Raw genomic sequence first — 14,123 nt, forward strand, 5'->3', positions numbered from 1 at the left:
GTGGTAGCATTTTACCCACAGCAGAACTTCTTTCAAAGTCGCAATTAGTCCTCTCAAACCCTGCCACTGCTTCATCAACTAAGTTGATACAATATTCTAAATCTTTGGTTGTCTTTTCAACAGTCTCCATTGCATCTCCACCAGGAGTAGTTTCTATCTCAAGAATCCACTTTCTCTGCTCATCCATAAGAAGCAGCTTCTCATCCATTTAAGTTTTATCATGAGATTGCAGCAGTTTGGGTTCCACTTCTAATTCTAGTTCTCTTGCTCTTTCCATTATATCTACAGTTACTTCCTTCACTGAAGTTTTGAACCCTTTACTTCCACCTGTGAAAATTGGAAGCAATTTCTTCCAAATCCTTGTAATGTTGATATTTTGCCCACTTCCCACGAATGACAAATTTTGTTGCATTTCTAAAATTATGAGACTTTAATGTTGAAATTACTGTTTGAGCCACAGGCTGCAGAATGGATATTGTGTTAGCAGGCATGAAAATAATGCCGATCTCATTGTACACCTCCATCAGAGCTCTTGGATGACCAGATGCATTGTCAATGAGCAGTAATGTTTTGAAAAGAATCTTTTTCTGAGTTTTTGTTGTTCAGTTGCTCAGTTGTGTCCCACTCTTTGTGACCCCACGGACTGCAGCATGCCAGGCTTCCCTGTCCTTCACCATCTCCCAGAGCTCGCTCAAACTCATGTCCATTGAATTGGTGACACCATCCTACCATCCAACCATCTCGTCTTCTGTCGTCCCCTTCTCCTGCCTCAGTCTCTCGTAGTGTCAGGGTCTTTTCCAGTGAGTCAGTTCTTCACATCAGGTGGCCAAAGAATGGAGCTTCAGCTTCAGCATCAGTCCTTCCAGTGAGTATTCAGGACTGATTTCCTTTAGGCTTGACTGGTTCGATCTCCTTGCAGTCCAAGGGACTCTCAAGAGTCTTCTCCAACACCACAGTTCAAAAGGCTCAATTCTTCAGAGCTCAGCCTTCTTTATGGTCCAACTCTCACATCCATACATGACTATTGGAAAAACCATGGCTTTGATCATGCAGACCTTTATCTACAAAATAATGTCTGTGCTTTTTAATATGCTGCCTAGGTTTGCCATAGCTTTTCTTCCAAGGAGCAAGCGTCTTTTAATTTCATGGCTGCAGTCACCATCTGCATTTGGAGCCCAAGAGAATAAAGTCCGTCATTGTTTCCCCATTTGCCATGAAATGGTGGGACTGGATGCCATGATCTTGGTTTTTTGAATGTTGAGTTTTAAGCCAGCTTTTCCACTCTCCTCTTTCACCTTCATCAAGAAGCTCTTTAGTTCTTCTTCGCTTTCTGCCATAAGGATGGTATGGGCTTAAAATATTCAGTAAACCATGTTGTAAACAGATGTGCTTTCAGGTTTTGTTCCATTTATAGAGGTCAGGCAAAATAGATTTAACATAATTCTTAAGGGCCTTGGATTTTTGAAATGATGAATGAGCATTAGCTTCAACGTAAAGTTGTTAGCTGTATTCCCCCTAACAAGACAGTCGCCCTGTCCTTGAAGCTTTGTAGTCTGGCACTGACTTTTCTCTAGCTATGGAAGTCCTAGATGGCATCTTCCTCCAATATAAGGTGTTTTGTCTACACTGAAAACCTGTTGTTTGATGGAGCCACCTTCGATAATTTTCTTATCTAGATCTTCTAGATGACTTGCTGCAGCTTCTGTATCAGCACCTGCTTCTTCACCTTGCACTTTAATGTTATGGCTCCTTTTCTCTTAAACCTCATGAAGTCTGAAGTTAACAAAACCCCTATTGATGTTACTATTGCAAAAAAATTATAGTTTGATGAAGGCTCAGATGATGGATAGCATTTTTTAGCATGTATTTACTAAGGCATATACATTTTATTTTTCAGGTATGTACAGTTTTTAGGCATAATGCTATTGCACACTTAATAGAATGCAGCATAGTATAAATATAACTTAAATATGCACTAGGGAACCAAAACTTTATATGACTTACTTTATTGCAATATTCATTTCCTTGTGGTCATCTGGAGCTGAACCCACAGTATCCCCAAGGTATGCTTGTAACATGAAAGATCACGTATGACAATAGTGAAGAAGTTTGAAATATTGCAAGAGTTAACCAAAATGTGACACAGACATGAAAGGAACAAACACTGTTGGAAAAATGGCACCAATAGACTTGCTTCATGCGCAGAAAAGTTGCCACAGAAGAAACCCTTCAACTTTTAACAGATACAGTATCTGAGGCACAATAAAGTGAAGTGCAGTAAAATGAGGTCTGCCTGTACTAGAAAATTCACCTAGAATGCAGCTCAGAGATGGACAAAAAAGCTTTAAGCATGATTAAGTTATGGATAAGAACTTCTGTTTCCAGCAATCTGACAGACTAGGTACTCTGATCAACCTTCCGGCTGAAAAGTGTTTTTTTAAATGCTGGATAAGATATTTTTTAAGCCTTCTAAATGCTCAAATATGGGCTTCCCTAGTGGCTCAGACAGTAAAGAATTTGCCTGCAAGGCAGGAGACCCGGATTCAATCCCTGGGTTGGGAAGATCCCCTGGAAAAGGGAATGGCTACCCAGTATCCTTTTTTTTAAATCACAGTTTAATCTGGTAACAATAGGCATGCATGCATGTGTGTGTGCAAAGTCACTTCAGTCATGTTCGACTGTTTGCAGCCCCATGGACTGTAACCTGCCAGGCTCCTCCATCCATGGGATTCTCCAGGCAAGAGTACTGGAGCGGGTTGCCATTTCCTTCTCCAGGGGATCTTCCCAACCCAGGGATCGAACCCAGGTCTCCTGCTTTAGCAGGCAGGTTCTTTACCACTAGCCCCACCTGGGAAGCCCCAACTCCGGAATTCAGTCAGTCCATGGGGTTACAAAGAGTCAGACACGGCTGAGCAACGAACACAAGTGTTCAAATAAATCGATTGACAAATTGGTCAAGAATACTCAGTGGCCGGTAACCAAGTGAAGGTGGGAGCACAAAGAGGTTTGTATTTCAGTTAATCTAAGATGTTTTTTTAAATGCTGCTGATTAATCTAATGTACCTAAATTTTTAATAGTCATCTAGGTTTCAGAGATGCTAAATGTTTAAATAAATATGTCTTAAAATCTATAAAAGATGATAAGAGGAACACTGAAGACTACACGTGCCTTGAGGAAACTCCTTGAATTGTATGTACTTGAATTGTAGTTTTCGTGGCCTCACAGACCACAGTGGGAAAAAAGGAAAAGGTAAAACTAGAGTACTAGGCCAAGAGGCACAATATTTGAGTAGTAAGTGTTCCAGAAAAATGAAAAACAGACTCAGAGGGAAGGAAGTCATCGATGAAACGATGTAAGGACAATTAAAGGACATGAATTTCCAGACTGAAAGGGCTCATTGAGTGCCTAATACAATGAATGAAAATAAACCTACACTGAAGTGCATTATTTTGAAATTTTAAAGCACTGGGAACAAAAAAGTATATGCAAATTTCCAAAGGGACAAAAGTCACATACAAAATAATAGCAATCATAATGGTTCTGCACTTCTCCAAAGGGACACTGAAAACTAAAAGGGGATGAAACAGAGCCATTAAAATTCTGAGGGAAAGGAATTTCCAACCTAAAAATCTGTACCTACACAAACCACCATTCAAGTGTAAAGGCAAAATACCTGAAAATATTTATTGAAAAGAATTATTTTCAAGTTTTTGCTTGCCATTTGTATTTCCTTTTCTGTCAATCAAGTGTCTATGCAAGTGTCTTGGCCCATTTTTTTTTCACTTTTTTTAATAAAGTTTTCTAGATGCCAGGTCCTTTGTCATTTATATAGCATGGAGATAGGATAAACAACTGGAACAGAATAAACATAAACAACTGAAGCAGAGTTGAGAAATAGATCCTTACAAATATCGAAACTTGATATGTGACAGAGCTGGCAGTACAGGTCAGCAGAGCAAGAATAAACTTTTTAAGAAAAAAATGATGCAGAGATATTTAGCTATCCATATTGGGGGGAAAAATGATACCTTCATTCCAAGTGGATTAAGGATTTAACTGTTAAGGCCAAACTATAAAACGTTTAAAAGACAATATATATAATAAGACTGTCCTATGATTGTGGGTTAGGGAGAATTAAACAAGACATACCAAAATACAAATCACAGGAAAAGATTAATGGATTCACCTTTACTACAATCGAAACCTTCACTACATCAGAAGTAAGATAAAAAGACAAGCCACCCACTAAGAGAAGATATTTATAACAATATAAGTGGCAAAGGAGTATTATATGTCAAAAACTGCAAAACCAGTTGTCAAAAATTGGGCTTCCCTTGTACTCCAGTGGTTACATGTCTAGCTGCCAATGCAAGGGACGTGAGCTTGATCCCTCGTCCGAGAAGATTCCACATGGCTCGGGGTATCTAAGCCTATGCACCATAACTACTGAGCCTGCACACTCTAGGGCCCTTGAGCCACGAGTACTGAAACCCAAGCACCCTAGAGCCCTCAAGCTGCAACAAGAAAAGCCACTGCAGTGAGCAGCCCGCGCTCCACTAGAGAAAGCCCACAAGCAGCAACGAAGACCCAGTGCAGCCAGAAATAAGTAATTTTTTAATATAAATGAATAATATTTTAATGGCAAAACTTTAAATAATGAGAATATTAAGTAATAAAATTGATTAAAAGCCACTTTGGAAACTAGTTTGACATTATCTTGAACTGAAGTTCAAGATGCAGATCACTTATCACACAGAAATTCTACTCCTAAGCATATATAAGGGAACTTGCACATATGTACCAAGATACATATATAAGAATATTTATAGCACATTGTTTAGAGATATAAACATACTATAAAACAGGACAGAAATACAAAAGTTCAGGCTAATGGTTACTCTGGAAAAGGAAGAAGTAGGATTGTGGAGGAATGCACAGGAGCCTTAGAAGTAATTAAGTCTTTTTTTTTTTTTTGACTATACATGCGGGATTTAAGTTCCTCAACCAGGGATCAAACCCAAACCCTCTGCAGTGGAAGTGTGGAGTCTTAACCACTGGGCCACCAAGGAATTCCCTAGGTCCCTTTTCTTAAACTGAGTGATGGGCAGTCTAGTCATAACATTGTTCATTATTCCTTACATGTATTTAAGTTAAAAAAAAAAAAGACATGACGATAGACTGAGAAATTCTGGTGTTTATTTAATAGGCATCCAGAAGAAGAGAATAGAGGGGACTGGCGGAGAAGCCCTATTTTAGGAGTTAAGCAAAGAGAAAGATTAAAGATTAATTTAAATCCATTTTTAAAAAGGAAAAATATAAAAATTAAGTCGTATTTTCAGGAGAGGATGGACTGTTTACATTTAGAAACTAGCAGACAGAGATGGTCGGATGGCATCACCGACTCAATGGACTTGAGTTTGAGCAAGCTCCGGGAGTTGTTGAAGGACAGGGAAGCCTGGCATGCTGCAGTCCACAGGGTCGCAAAGAGTCACAGCTGAGCGACTGAACTGAACTGATCCTTTCTGAATGTCTTAAGATCAGGAGAGTGAATTAACAACACACTTTTAGGGTTGCATTGAGACCTGGGCCCCATCTTAGAGCTGTCTCCTCTTGTCTCCTCTCAGAGAGTACACACTGGATGTCTACCGCCTCTCTTCTGTGGTCACACAGCACGATGCCAAAAAAGCTGGAGCTGAGGTGGTAAAGCAGGTGGAGCACCCTCTGCTGAGTGGCCTGCTGTACCCGGGGTTGCAGGTATGTGGGAGGGATGGAGTCACCTATGACCTTTTCTGCTCTGATTCTAACTACTAGTCACAAACCTCTCTCTCAGCCCCAGTTAGACCAATGTCCTGGCCGTTCCTTCACCTTGCCAGAGGCCTTCCTTCCCCCGACGGCCCCTCCCCCAGACTTCTGGACCACTCTTTGACTTCTTCCCCTACCTCTCTGTCCTTTAAAATGCTTCTCATCTCACATAGCTTCTTACAGTAACCATGATCCCTTAATTGAAGAACATTAATTTTAGAGTGATGAGTGAAAATAAATTTTAGGCATGATCCTATTTTCCATTAAGCAAAACAAACACATCATATTTCATGTGTGTGCATTTTTGTATGAGCGTGGAGAAAGCATGGAAAAATTCAAACCAAGCTATTGATACTGGTTATTAGCTCAGGAAGATGGGATGAAAATGTCGATACTTTTCTCTTCCCTTGTATATTTCTCTAATGTTTGATATCAAGTCATACAAACTACTGTATATAAAATAAACAAGGTCCTACTCTATAGCCCAGGGAACTATATTCAATATTCTTCCCCACAAGGGAAGCCCCCTCACCAACTTCGTTCGTTGTTATTTCTTACCTGGACACTCAGAGCAGCTTTCTAGCTGTTGTCTTTGTCTCTAGCCCTCAGGCCACAACTCTGCACTCTGCCGTCTCACTGGTGTGATTTTCTGCAGTACATGAATTGTGGTTCTTCCCTCCTTAAAAATCATTCAGTGGCCAGGATGATGCTTGGTAGCCTCACATGACGTTCAGTGTCCTGACCAACTTTTCTAACCTCATCACTCACCACTTCCCACATCCCTTGGAGTTTATGCTTTTTCAGACTGACTCAGTCATAGTTTCCTTAAATATTTCACACCTCTGTGCCTTCTCACATTCTGTTTCCTCTCTTTGGTGAAAAACATCTATATGTTCATCAGAACCAATCTCAGCCCACAGTCTGATTCTAGGAAGCCTTCACCACCACCAGGCTGAACAGATAGAGATAATCATTTCTTTGTGTTAGCATGTTCCTTAAATGAACATGTAAGTTAGCCCTTGTCATGCTGTATTGAAATGACCTGTTTATGTGTCTTTCTCCTGCCGGGGTCCAGCCCCAGCAGGATCCAAGGGTACCCTCAGGATGGACGGCGTCAGTGAATGAATGACACAGGGAGGCCAAGCTTCGATGAGCGAGGCCCGTAACTTTATTTTCAAAAGGAGCTTTTATACCCTAACTTATACATAGATGGAAATGAAAGATGCAAGGTCAGGCAGAGACAGCCCAAATACTCCAGCAGTTTTGCCCTTATCGAAACCAGGGTTTTTTTCTGTATGCCTTTCCATAAACAAGGGTCTTATGCTATGTACATTATCTTCTGGCCTGGAGGCCTGTTGACATTTTATGACCCTTTTTTGATAAAGGTTGATCAATCAGAAAACTTGTTTTCCCTTGAAGTGTTTTTTCTTTATATTTCTAATCTTTGTCAGCCTCAGAAAGTACTAAACAGAGTTACATTCTCACGGAGCAAAGGTGCAGTGAGTCACAACAAAGAAAGAACTTATTAGCTCAAAGGTCTGATGTGGTTAATACCAAGGCTACTACTTGTTTCTCTTACATTACAACTACATTAACTAATGCACTCTCAGGTACACAATAGATAAGGGATATGGGAACTTGGCAGCAAGCATTGGCCCAATAATGAAGCCCTTTACTAGTATTATTCTAATAATTTTTCACCCCTTAAAGGACGCTATGCCCATTAGGACTTTTAGAATGTTTAGCCTTCCCGTGCCTTTCATGGTTGGGAAGTTGTGAACGATCATGTGCGTTAGTTGTAAAAGTAAGGCAAAACCTGTCAAGCAAGCTAGAATGCCAACAGAGGGGTTAGAATAGAAATATTCCTTTCATGTCCAGGAGACTTATCAACTTAGAGCCCTAAGTTGATTTTCTCCAGAGAAAGGTGGTCGGGGATAGCCCCCTGCTAATATCAGAAGAGTGGTTGAAAGGCATAATTACTTAGTAAACAGTAGACAGACAGATTTTGGTTTCAGGGTAGATGCTCTAGCGGGTCCAGGGAATCCCTTGAGTCCTGATCCGCCTTTGCCTGTCAGATCTTCTCCACATGACCTTTGTCATGGGTGGGATCTCCCGTGGTGGCTCCCAGCATTCTCCCCAGCTAGTTAATTGACTTCATGAAGGCAGAGTATGGGTCTGGGTCTGACTCATGTCCACAGGGTTGGCACTAGGCCTGGCATGTAATAAGTGATAGTAACTGTTTATTTACTAATTCAGTCTTGCCCCTTTTTTCTGAGCTCTCACAGCACTTGCTTCTTAATGCCAGTTATTTGACACTTGTCCCAGGCTGCCTCATTAATTGGGTGCCTTTAATGTGAGTATAGTTTTGTCTTTTTCCTTCCCTTCCCTTCCCTACAGGATCATGAGCTTCCTGAGAGCAGAGACTCTTCTTCTTATTTTTTAACCCTATAGTATCCACATGGAGTGGAGTTCACAGCAGGCACTCAGCAAATGTGTGTCCAGCTCTTGAAGCCAGCAGGAAGACTGAGTGCTGCTTATTTGCTTCCTGGTTTACTTTTTGAAAATTCTAATGGTTTTCAAAAGTTTCTGATTTCTTAGACCCATGTCGAAGAAATAACAGTAGGAGTTTATGCTCGTATATTTCTTTCCACAGGCCTTGGATGAAGAATATTTGAAAGTGGATGCCCAGTTTGGAGGTGTTGATCAGAGAAAGATTTTCACCTTTGCGGAGAAGGTTAGTGTCCTCTTTCTTGTCTTTTTTCTTTTGAGTTGCAGAGGTATACGTTAGAGTTTCTTTCTTTGTTTCTCTTTATTTTGTTTTATGTTTTATCTGGGTCAGGTCTTAGTTGTAGCTTGTGGGATCTTCGTTGCAGTGTGCAAGCTCCAGAGCACGTGGCTCTCCAGTTGTGGCCCATGGGCTCAGTGGTTGCATCTCACAGGCTTATTTGCCCTGCAGCATGTGGGATCTTGGTTCCCCAATTAGGGATCAAACGCACATCTGCCGCATTGGAAGGCAAATTCTTAACCACTGGAACACCAGAGAAGTCCACATTAGAGTTTCTTGAATGTGCCAGTCCCAGCAATCATATGGTATGGTAGGTATTATTCTCCTTATTTTGCAGATAAGAAAACTGAGTGTAGAAAATAAAAAAGATGTCCAGTATCACACAGTTAGTGACTGAGCAGGAACTAGCATTCAGGTCTGTCTAACTAAAAAGCCTGTACTCTTGCTGCCACCAAAAAGCTGCCCTCAGACCTGTTGGATTTTCTTCTTCTTCTTTTATTCTTCCCCCGTCCCTTGCTTTGTTTTTCTTCTTGCCTAATAGCTCAGTTTCCAGGGAAAGGCACCACCAGATAGAACTACTGTTCTTTCCAGAGCATTTGGTCCATATTTCTCTGAATCTTACATAAACCACTTGTCTCTGAAATGAGGTTTAACAGGGTTTAGAAGAGGAAATCAGCACAAACCCCTAATAGTTCTTTTCTGGGAAATAACTTGAATAAGTTGAAAAGGGCTTTTGAGAAGTGGTTGGTATTTTTGAAAGCTTCTCAAAACCTCATGTTGGCAAGGGAGTAGAGAAAATACTGCCAGTGAAAATGTAAATTCCTGATGGGTGATTTGATGCCTCTAAAGTGTTTCTACACTTTGTCCTAATAATAATTACACAAATGGGTCCTCAGGAAATAATTTTTAAAGTGCAACTTGGTTGGAGTGGAGAGAGGGGGGAATGTGTAGCTTGGGAGTTCCCTGGTGGTTAGGATTTGGCACTTCCACTGCTGGGGCCCAGGTTTAATCCCTGGTTGGGGAACTGAGATCGTGCAAGCCATGCTGAGTGGCCAGAATCCTAAAATTTTTTAAAGTAAAAAATTTTTTAATTAAAAAAATAAAAGTGCAGCTTGAGTTCTGTATGGAAGTATTTATCATGTTATCAATTTAAAGCCCACTCTAGTATTCTTGCCTGGACAATTCCATGGACAGAGGAGCTTGGTGGGGTACAGTCCATGAGGTTGGAAAGAGTCAGACACGACTGAGCACACACACCACAATTTACAGCACAACTTAGAAATAAATTAGTATTCAGTGGCAAGGGATTAGTTGAATACGTTAAGATAAACCCTCCAGTGGGATATAACATTTTAAAAAATATTTTATTTATTTATTTATTTGACTGCACTGGGTCTTAGTACAGCATGTAGGGTCTAGTTCCCTGACTAGGGATTGAACCTGGGTCTCCTGAATTGGAAGTGCACTGTCTCAGCCACTGGACCATCAAGGAAGTCCCTATATACCATTTTTTAATGGTTTTTGGATATATTTAATAAGTGGGGAAATGTTTACAATGTAAGGCTTTTACTATTATTGAAGTATTTTCTATTCCATTTTATCTGTTAATTTTTTTTTTAAAGAAGAAAAAAGGGTTTTAATTGTAGCAAAATACAAAACAAAGCACTGTTATAGCAACTAGTACATGTAAGAAGTATGCAAGGCACTTAGCATAGAAACAGCAAGAAGTCTTATCCATGTAAAGAAATTCTATATATATGTATAGAAGGTCCCCTGGAGGAGGGCATGGCAGCCCACTCCAATATTCTTGCCTGGAGAATCCCATGGACAGATGAGTCTGGCAGGCTACAGGCCATGGAGTCACAGAGTTGGACACGACTGAAGCGACTTAGCACAGCATAGCATGCATATATATATATACACACATACAAAATAAATTAGCATATTGTTAGAAGTCAGCCATGTAAAAAATAGATATATGTGTGTGTATATATATATTTTCAAATATATTTTCTCTAAGAATATTTTTTTCTTCTCAACTTTATTTTTTTTCTTAATATATATTTTATGAAGTATAGTTGGCTTACTTTTGAATCAAACCTTTTATTATTCTAACAGAGATACAGCTGATGGCCTGTTTTTGTATGACTTAGAAGCTCTAAGAATGGTTTTTGTATTTTTTTTAAGGGTTGTAAAAAAAAATGAAAAAAGATAAGCAATAGAGACTATGTATCACCCAGCAACCCTAAAATATTTACTATCTGACCTTTTACAGTAAAGTTTTGCCCAGCCCTGTCCTAGAGATTACATGTCCTTGTAATTCATTATAGTTAGATGTTTTTACCACTTCCCAACAATGCAGTTGGGAACAGTTGGAACTTCCCAACAGTTTTACCTTATTTAATGCCCTGCTGCCCTTTGTGCTATTGTCATATATTTTAGTTTTATGTATATTTTAAATCCCAAAGACCTGTTTATAATGGTTTTCTAAACAGTTAGTTTTCATGTATATTTACCACCACTTACCCTTCCTGATGGGCTTCCCTGGTGGCTTAGCCAGGTAAAGAACCCACCTGCTAATGCAGGAGACACTGGTTCAATCCCTGGGTCAGGAAGATCCCCTGGAGAAGGAAATGGCAACCCTCTTCAGTATTCTTGCCTGGGAAGTCCCATGAACAGAGGAGCGTGATGGGCTACAGTCCTTGGGATCTTGAAAGTCAGATATGACTTAGCGACTAAACAACAACAACCACCCTTTCTGATACTGTTGATTCCTTCTTTCGGTTTTGTGCTTCCATCCGAGATCAGTTTCCTTCAGCCTGAAGACTCCTTTGTATTTTGTGTCTGCAGTGCAGGTCTCAGTAAGGAGTTCTTACAGCTTTCTTTTTATCTGAGAACATGTTTTTTTTGTTTGTTTTGTTTTTAACTGTCTTATTTTGTTTGTTTGGTAGGTTTTTAAAGAATATTTATTTATTTGGCTGTATTGGGTCTTATGGGCTTCCCTGGTGGTTCAGCAGTAAAGAATCTGCCTGTAATGCAGAAGACGCAGGTTCAATCCCTGGGTCAGGAAGTTTCCCTGGAGGAGTGCGTGGCAGCCCACTTCAGTACTCCTGCCTGGAGAATCCCATGGACTGAGGGAGGAGCCTGGCAGGCTATAGTCCACAGGGTTGCAAAGAGTTGAACATGACTGAAGTGACTAAGCACGCACACACGCACACTGGGTCTTAGTTTAAACATGTGGGTCTTTGTTGTGGCAGGTGGGCTCAGTAGTTATGCCCTGGGGCATGCAGGACATTGGTTTTCCATCCAGAGATCTAACTCTGAACTTGTATCCCCTTTTTTGTTCCTCTGTGTTTTAGTTGGATATTATCTGTTGACTTTTCTTCATGTTCATTAATCCTGTCTTTTGTTGAATCCATCCAGTATTGTACTGTGCCATTTTAGAACTTCCATTTGTTTGGTGTTTTTTTTAAATAGTTCTCTCTTATATTTCTCCATCTTTTATCCATTTCATTCATCTTTTCCTTTATTTCTTTTAACACACCAATTATAGTTATTCTGACATCCTGATCTGCTTGTTCTAGTATCTGGATTGTTTCTGTGTCTGGTTTTATTGACTCTTTCCTCTTGTCTGTCAGTCACTTTTTTTCTGCTTCCCATTTCTTATAATTTTTTATTGTATCAGGGACACCATAAATATGCTATGGTTGCTCTCAGTGCTGTGTTTTCTGTAGGCTATTAAATTACTGACTCATCACTTTGATCCTGTCAAGGGTGGATTTTAGGCTTTGTAGAATATGTCTATTTCAGTTTGCTCTTACTCCTATGAGGTAAACCTTACCTTAGGATGTGGTCTTTCTGGGGTCTCAAACTAAAATGAAACCTCAAGGTGTTCACAAAGCCCTCTGTGGTTTGATTGAACCTAAACTTCAACTTCTGCCTCCCCAGCACTGTACAGCCCCTAAAATTTGCTCAAGTCTCCAACCTCCCAGAGCCTGTTCTCTGCTGGGCTTCCCTATGTCTCTCTGAATTCTGGCACAGTTGTGATTCAATTAAGAAAGCAATGGAGGGGCTTCCCTGGTGGTCTGGTGGTTAAGAATCTGTCTTGCAACGCAAGGGACACTGGTTTGATCCCTGGTCCGGGAAGGTTCCACGTGCCATGGAGCAACTGAGTCCGTGTGCCACGACCCCCGAGCCCATGCACTGTAGCTACCGAAGCCCATGTACCTAAAGCTTGTGCTCCACAGCAAGAGAAGCCACCCCTTGCATCACAACAAAAAGGAGCCCCCACTTGTTGCAACTAGAGAAGGCCTGCATGCAGCAACAAAGACCCACTACAGTCAAAAATAAATAAATAAATAAATTTTTAAAAAGAAAGCATTGGAGCACTTTGGGACTTTTGGAGGGCCTCGTCACTCTGGCTGCTGCTGCTAAGTTGCTTCAGTCGTGTCCGACTCTGTGCAACCCCATAGATGGCAGCCCACCAGGCTCCTCCATCCCTGGGATTCTCCAGGCAAGAACACTGGAGTGGGTTGCCATTTCCTTCTCCAATGCATGAAAGTGAAAAGTGAAAATGAAGTTGCTCAGTCATGTCCAACTCTTAGCAACCCCATGGACTGCAGCCTACCATCCATGGGATTTTCCAGGCAAGAGTACTGGAGTGGGGTGCCATTTGCCTTCTCCCTTCACTCTGGAACCCTTTCCAAATCCTTAGCCTCCTTACATCCTCTGTCTCCTCTGCTTAGTCAAGACTGCTGCTCTCTGCTTGGTCTCTTTTTCTCAGCACTCAGTTTGAAAACAAAAATGCCCTCAAGGAGAAAGCCAAGGTGGGTATGGGCTCACCTTGCTTCCCTACTCTCCCCATTTGTAGCCCTACACTGGTTGCTATCTAATAGAGTTGTTTATGGTGGGTAGAGTAAGTCCAATAGGTTCATGATGTAATACTAATAGACAGTAGGGAAAAAAAGCTTTGTTCATATTATGATCACCATTGAAAAGTTATATATTCGGTAGAAAAAAAGATTGGAAGGCATACATCAAACTGTTAAGTGACAGGCCAGGTTAGATGAGATTGGAGCACTGAGGAGGAATTTATAATAACATCTGCTTTTGTGTGTTTCTTTCTAACTCCTTAGTACCTCCCTGCACTTGGTTACTCAAAACGAATCCATCTGATGAATCCTATGGTTCCAGGATTAACTGGCAGCAAAATGAGCTCTTCAGAAGAGGTAGGTTATGAGTCTGACTTGAATTGAGAAATCTTTAGCAAAAGATGAAGAAATTGAGGACTAGAAAGAAAAGTAACCTGGCTAACTAAAACACACAAATATTTAAGCTATAAGAAATCTTAAGTTATCCAGTTAATTCCAGTGGTTCTTGAGTATTGAAGCAGTCCTCATGGGATCCAATTATAATTTTAAGTTTTACTGCTACTAATAAGAAGTACTAATAAGAAAGTAGTTTCTTCAGCCATGCAACTATGACAGAGTTCAGCCTTATTAATGAGAAGGCTACAGTTGCATTTCACCAAGTAAC

The 14,123-nt window shown here is 40.5% G+C and overlaps 1 protein-coding gene across 2 annotated transcripts in view; it reads left to right on the forward strand.

Moving 5' to 3' along the window:
- YARS1 (tyrosyl-tRNA synthetase 1) overlaps positions 1 to 14,123 on the forward strand; it is a 31,208-nt gene that overhangs the window by 6,678 nt on the left and 10,407 nt on the right. For both annotated transcript variants that reach the window (XM_006054661.3, XM_025278485.2), the window contains exons 4-6: positions 5,626 to 5,755; positions 8,457 to 8,537; positions 13,724 to 13,816. In XM_006054661.3, coding sequence (XP_006054723.3) covers positions 5,626 to 5,755; positions 8,457 to 8,537; positions 13,724 to 13,816 — 304 coding nt within the window. The remainder of the gene's footprint in view (positions 1 to 5,625; positions 5,756 to 8,456; positions 8,538 to 13,723; positions 13,817 to 14,123) is intronic.

Source organism: Bubalus bubalis, chromosome 2 (genome assembly GCF_019923935.1).
Source record: "Bubalus bubalis isolate 160015118507 breed Murrah chromosome 2, NDDB_SH_1, whole genome shotgun sequence".
NCBI lineage: Eukaryota > Metazoa > Chordata > Mammalia > Artiodactyla > Bovidae > Bubalus > Bubalus bubalis.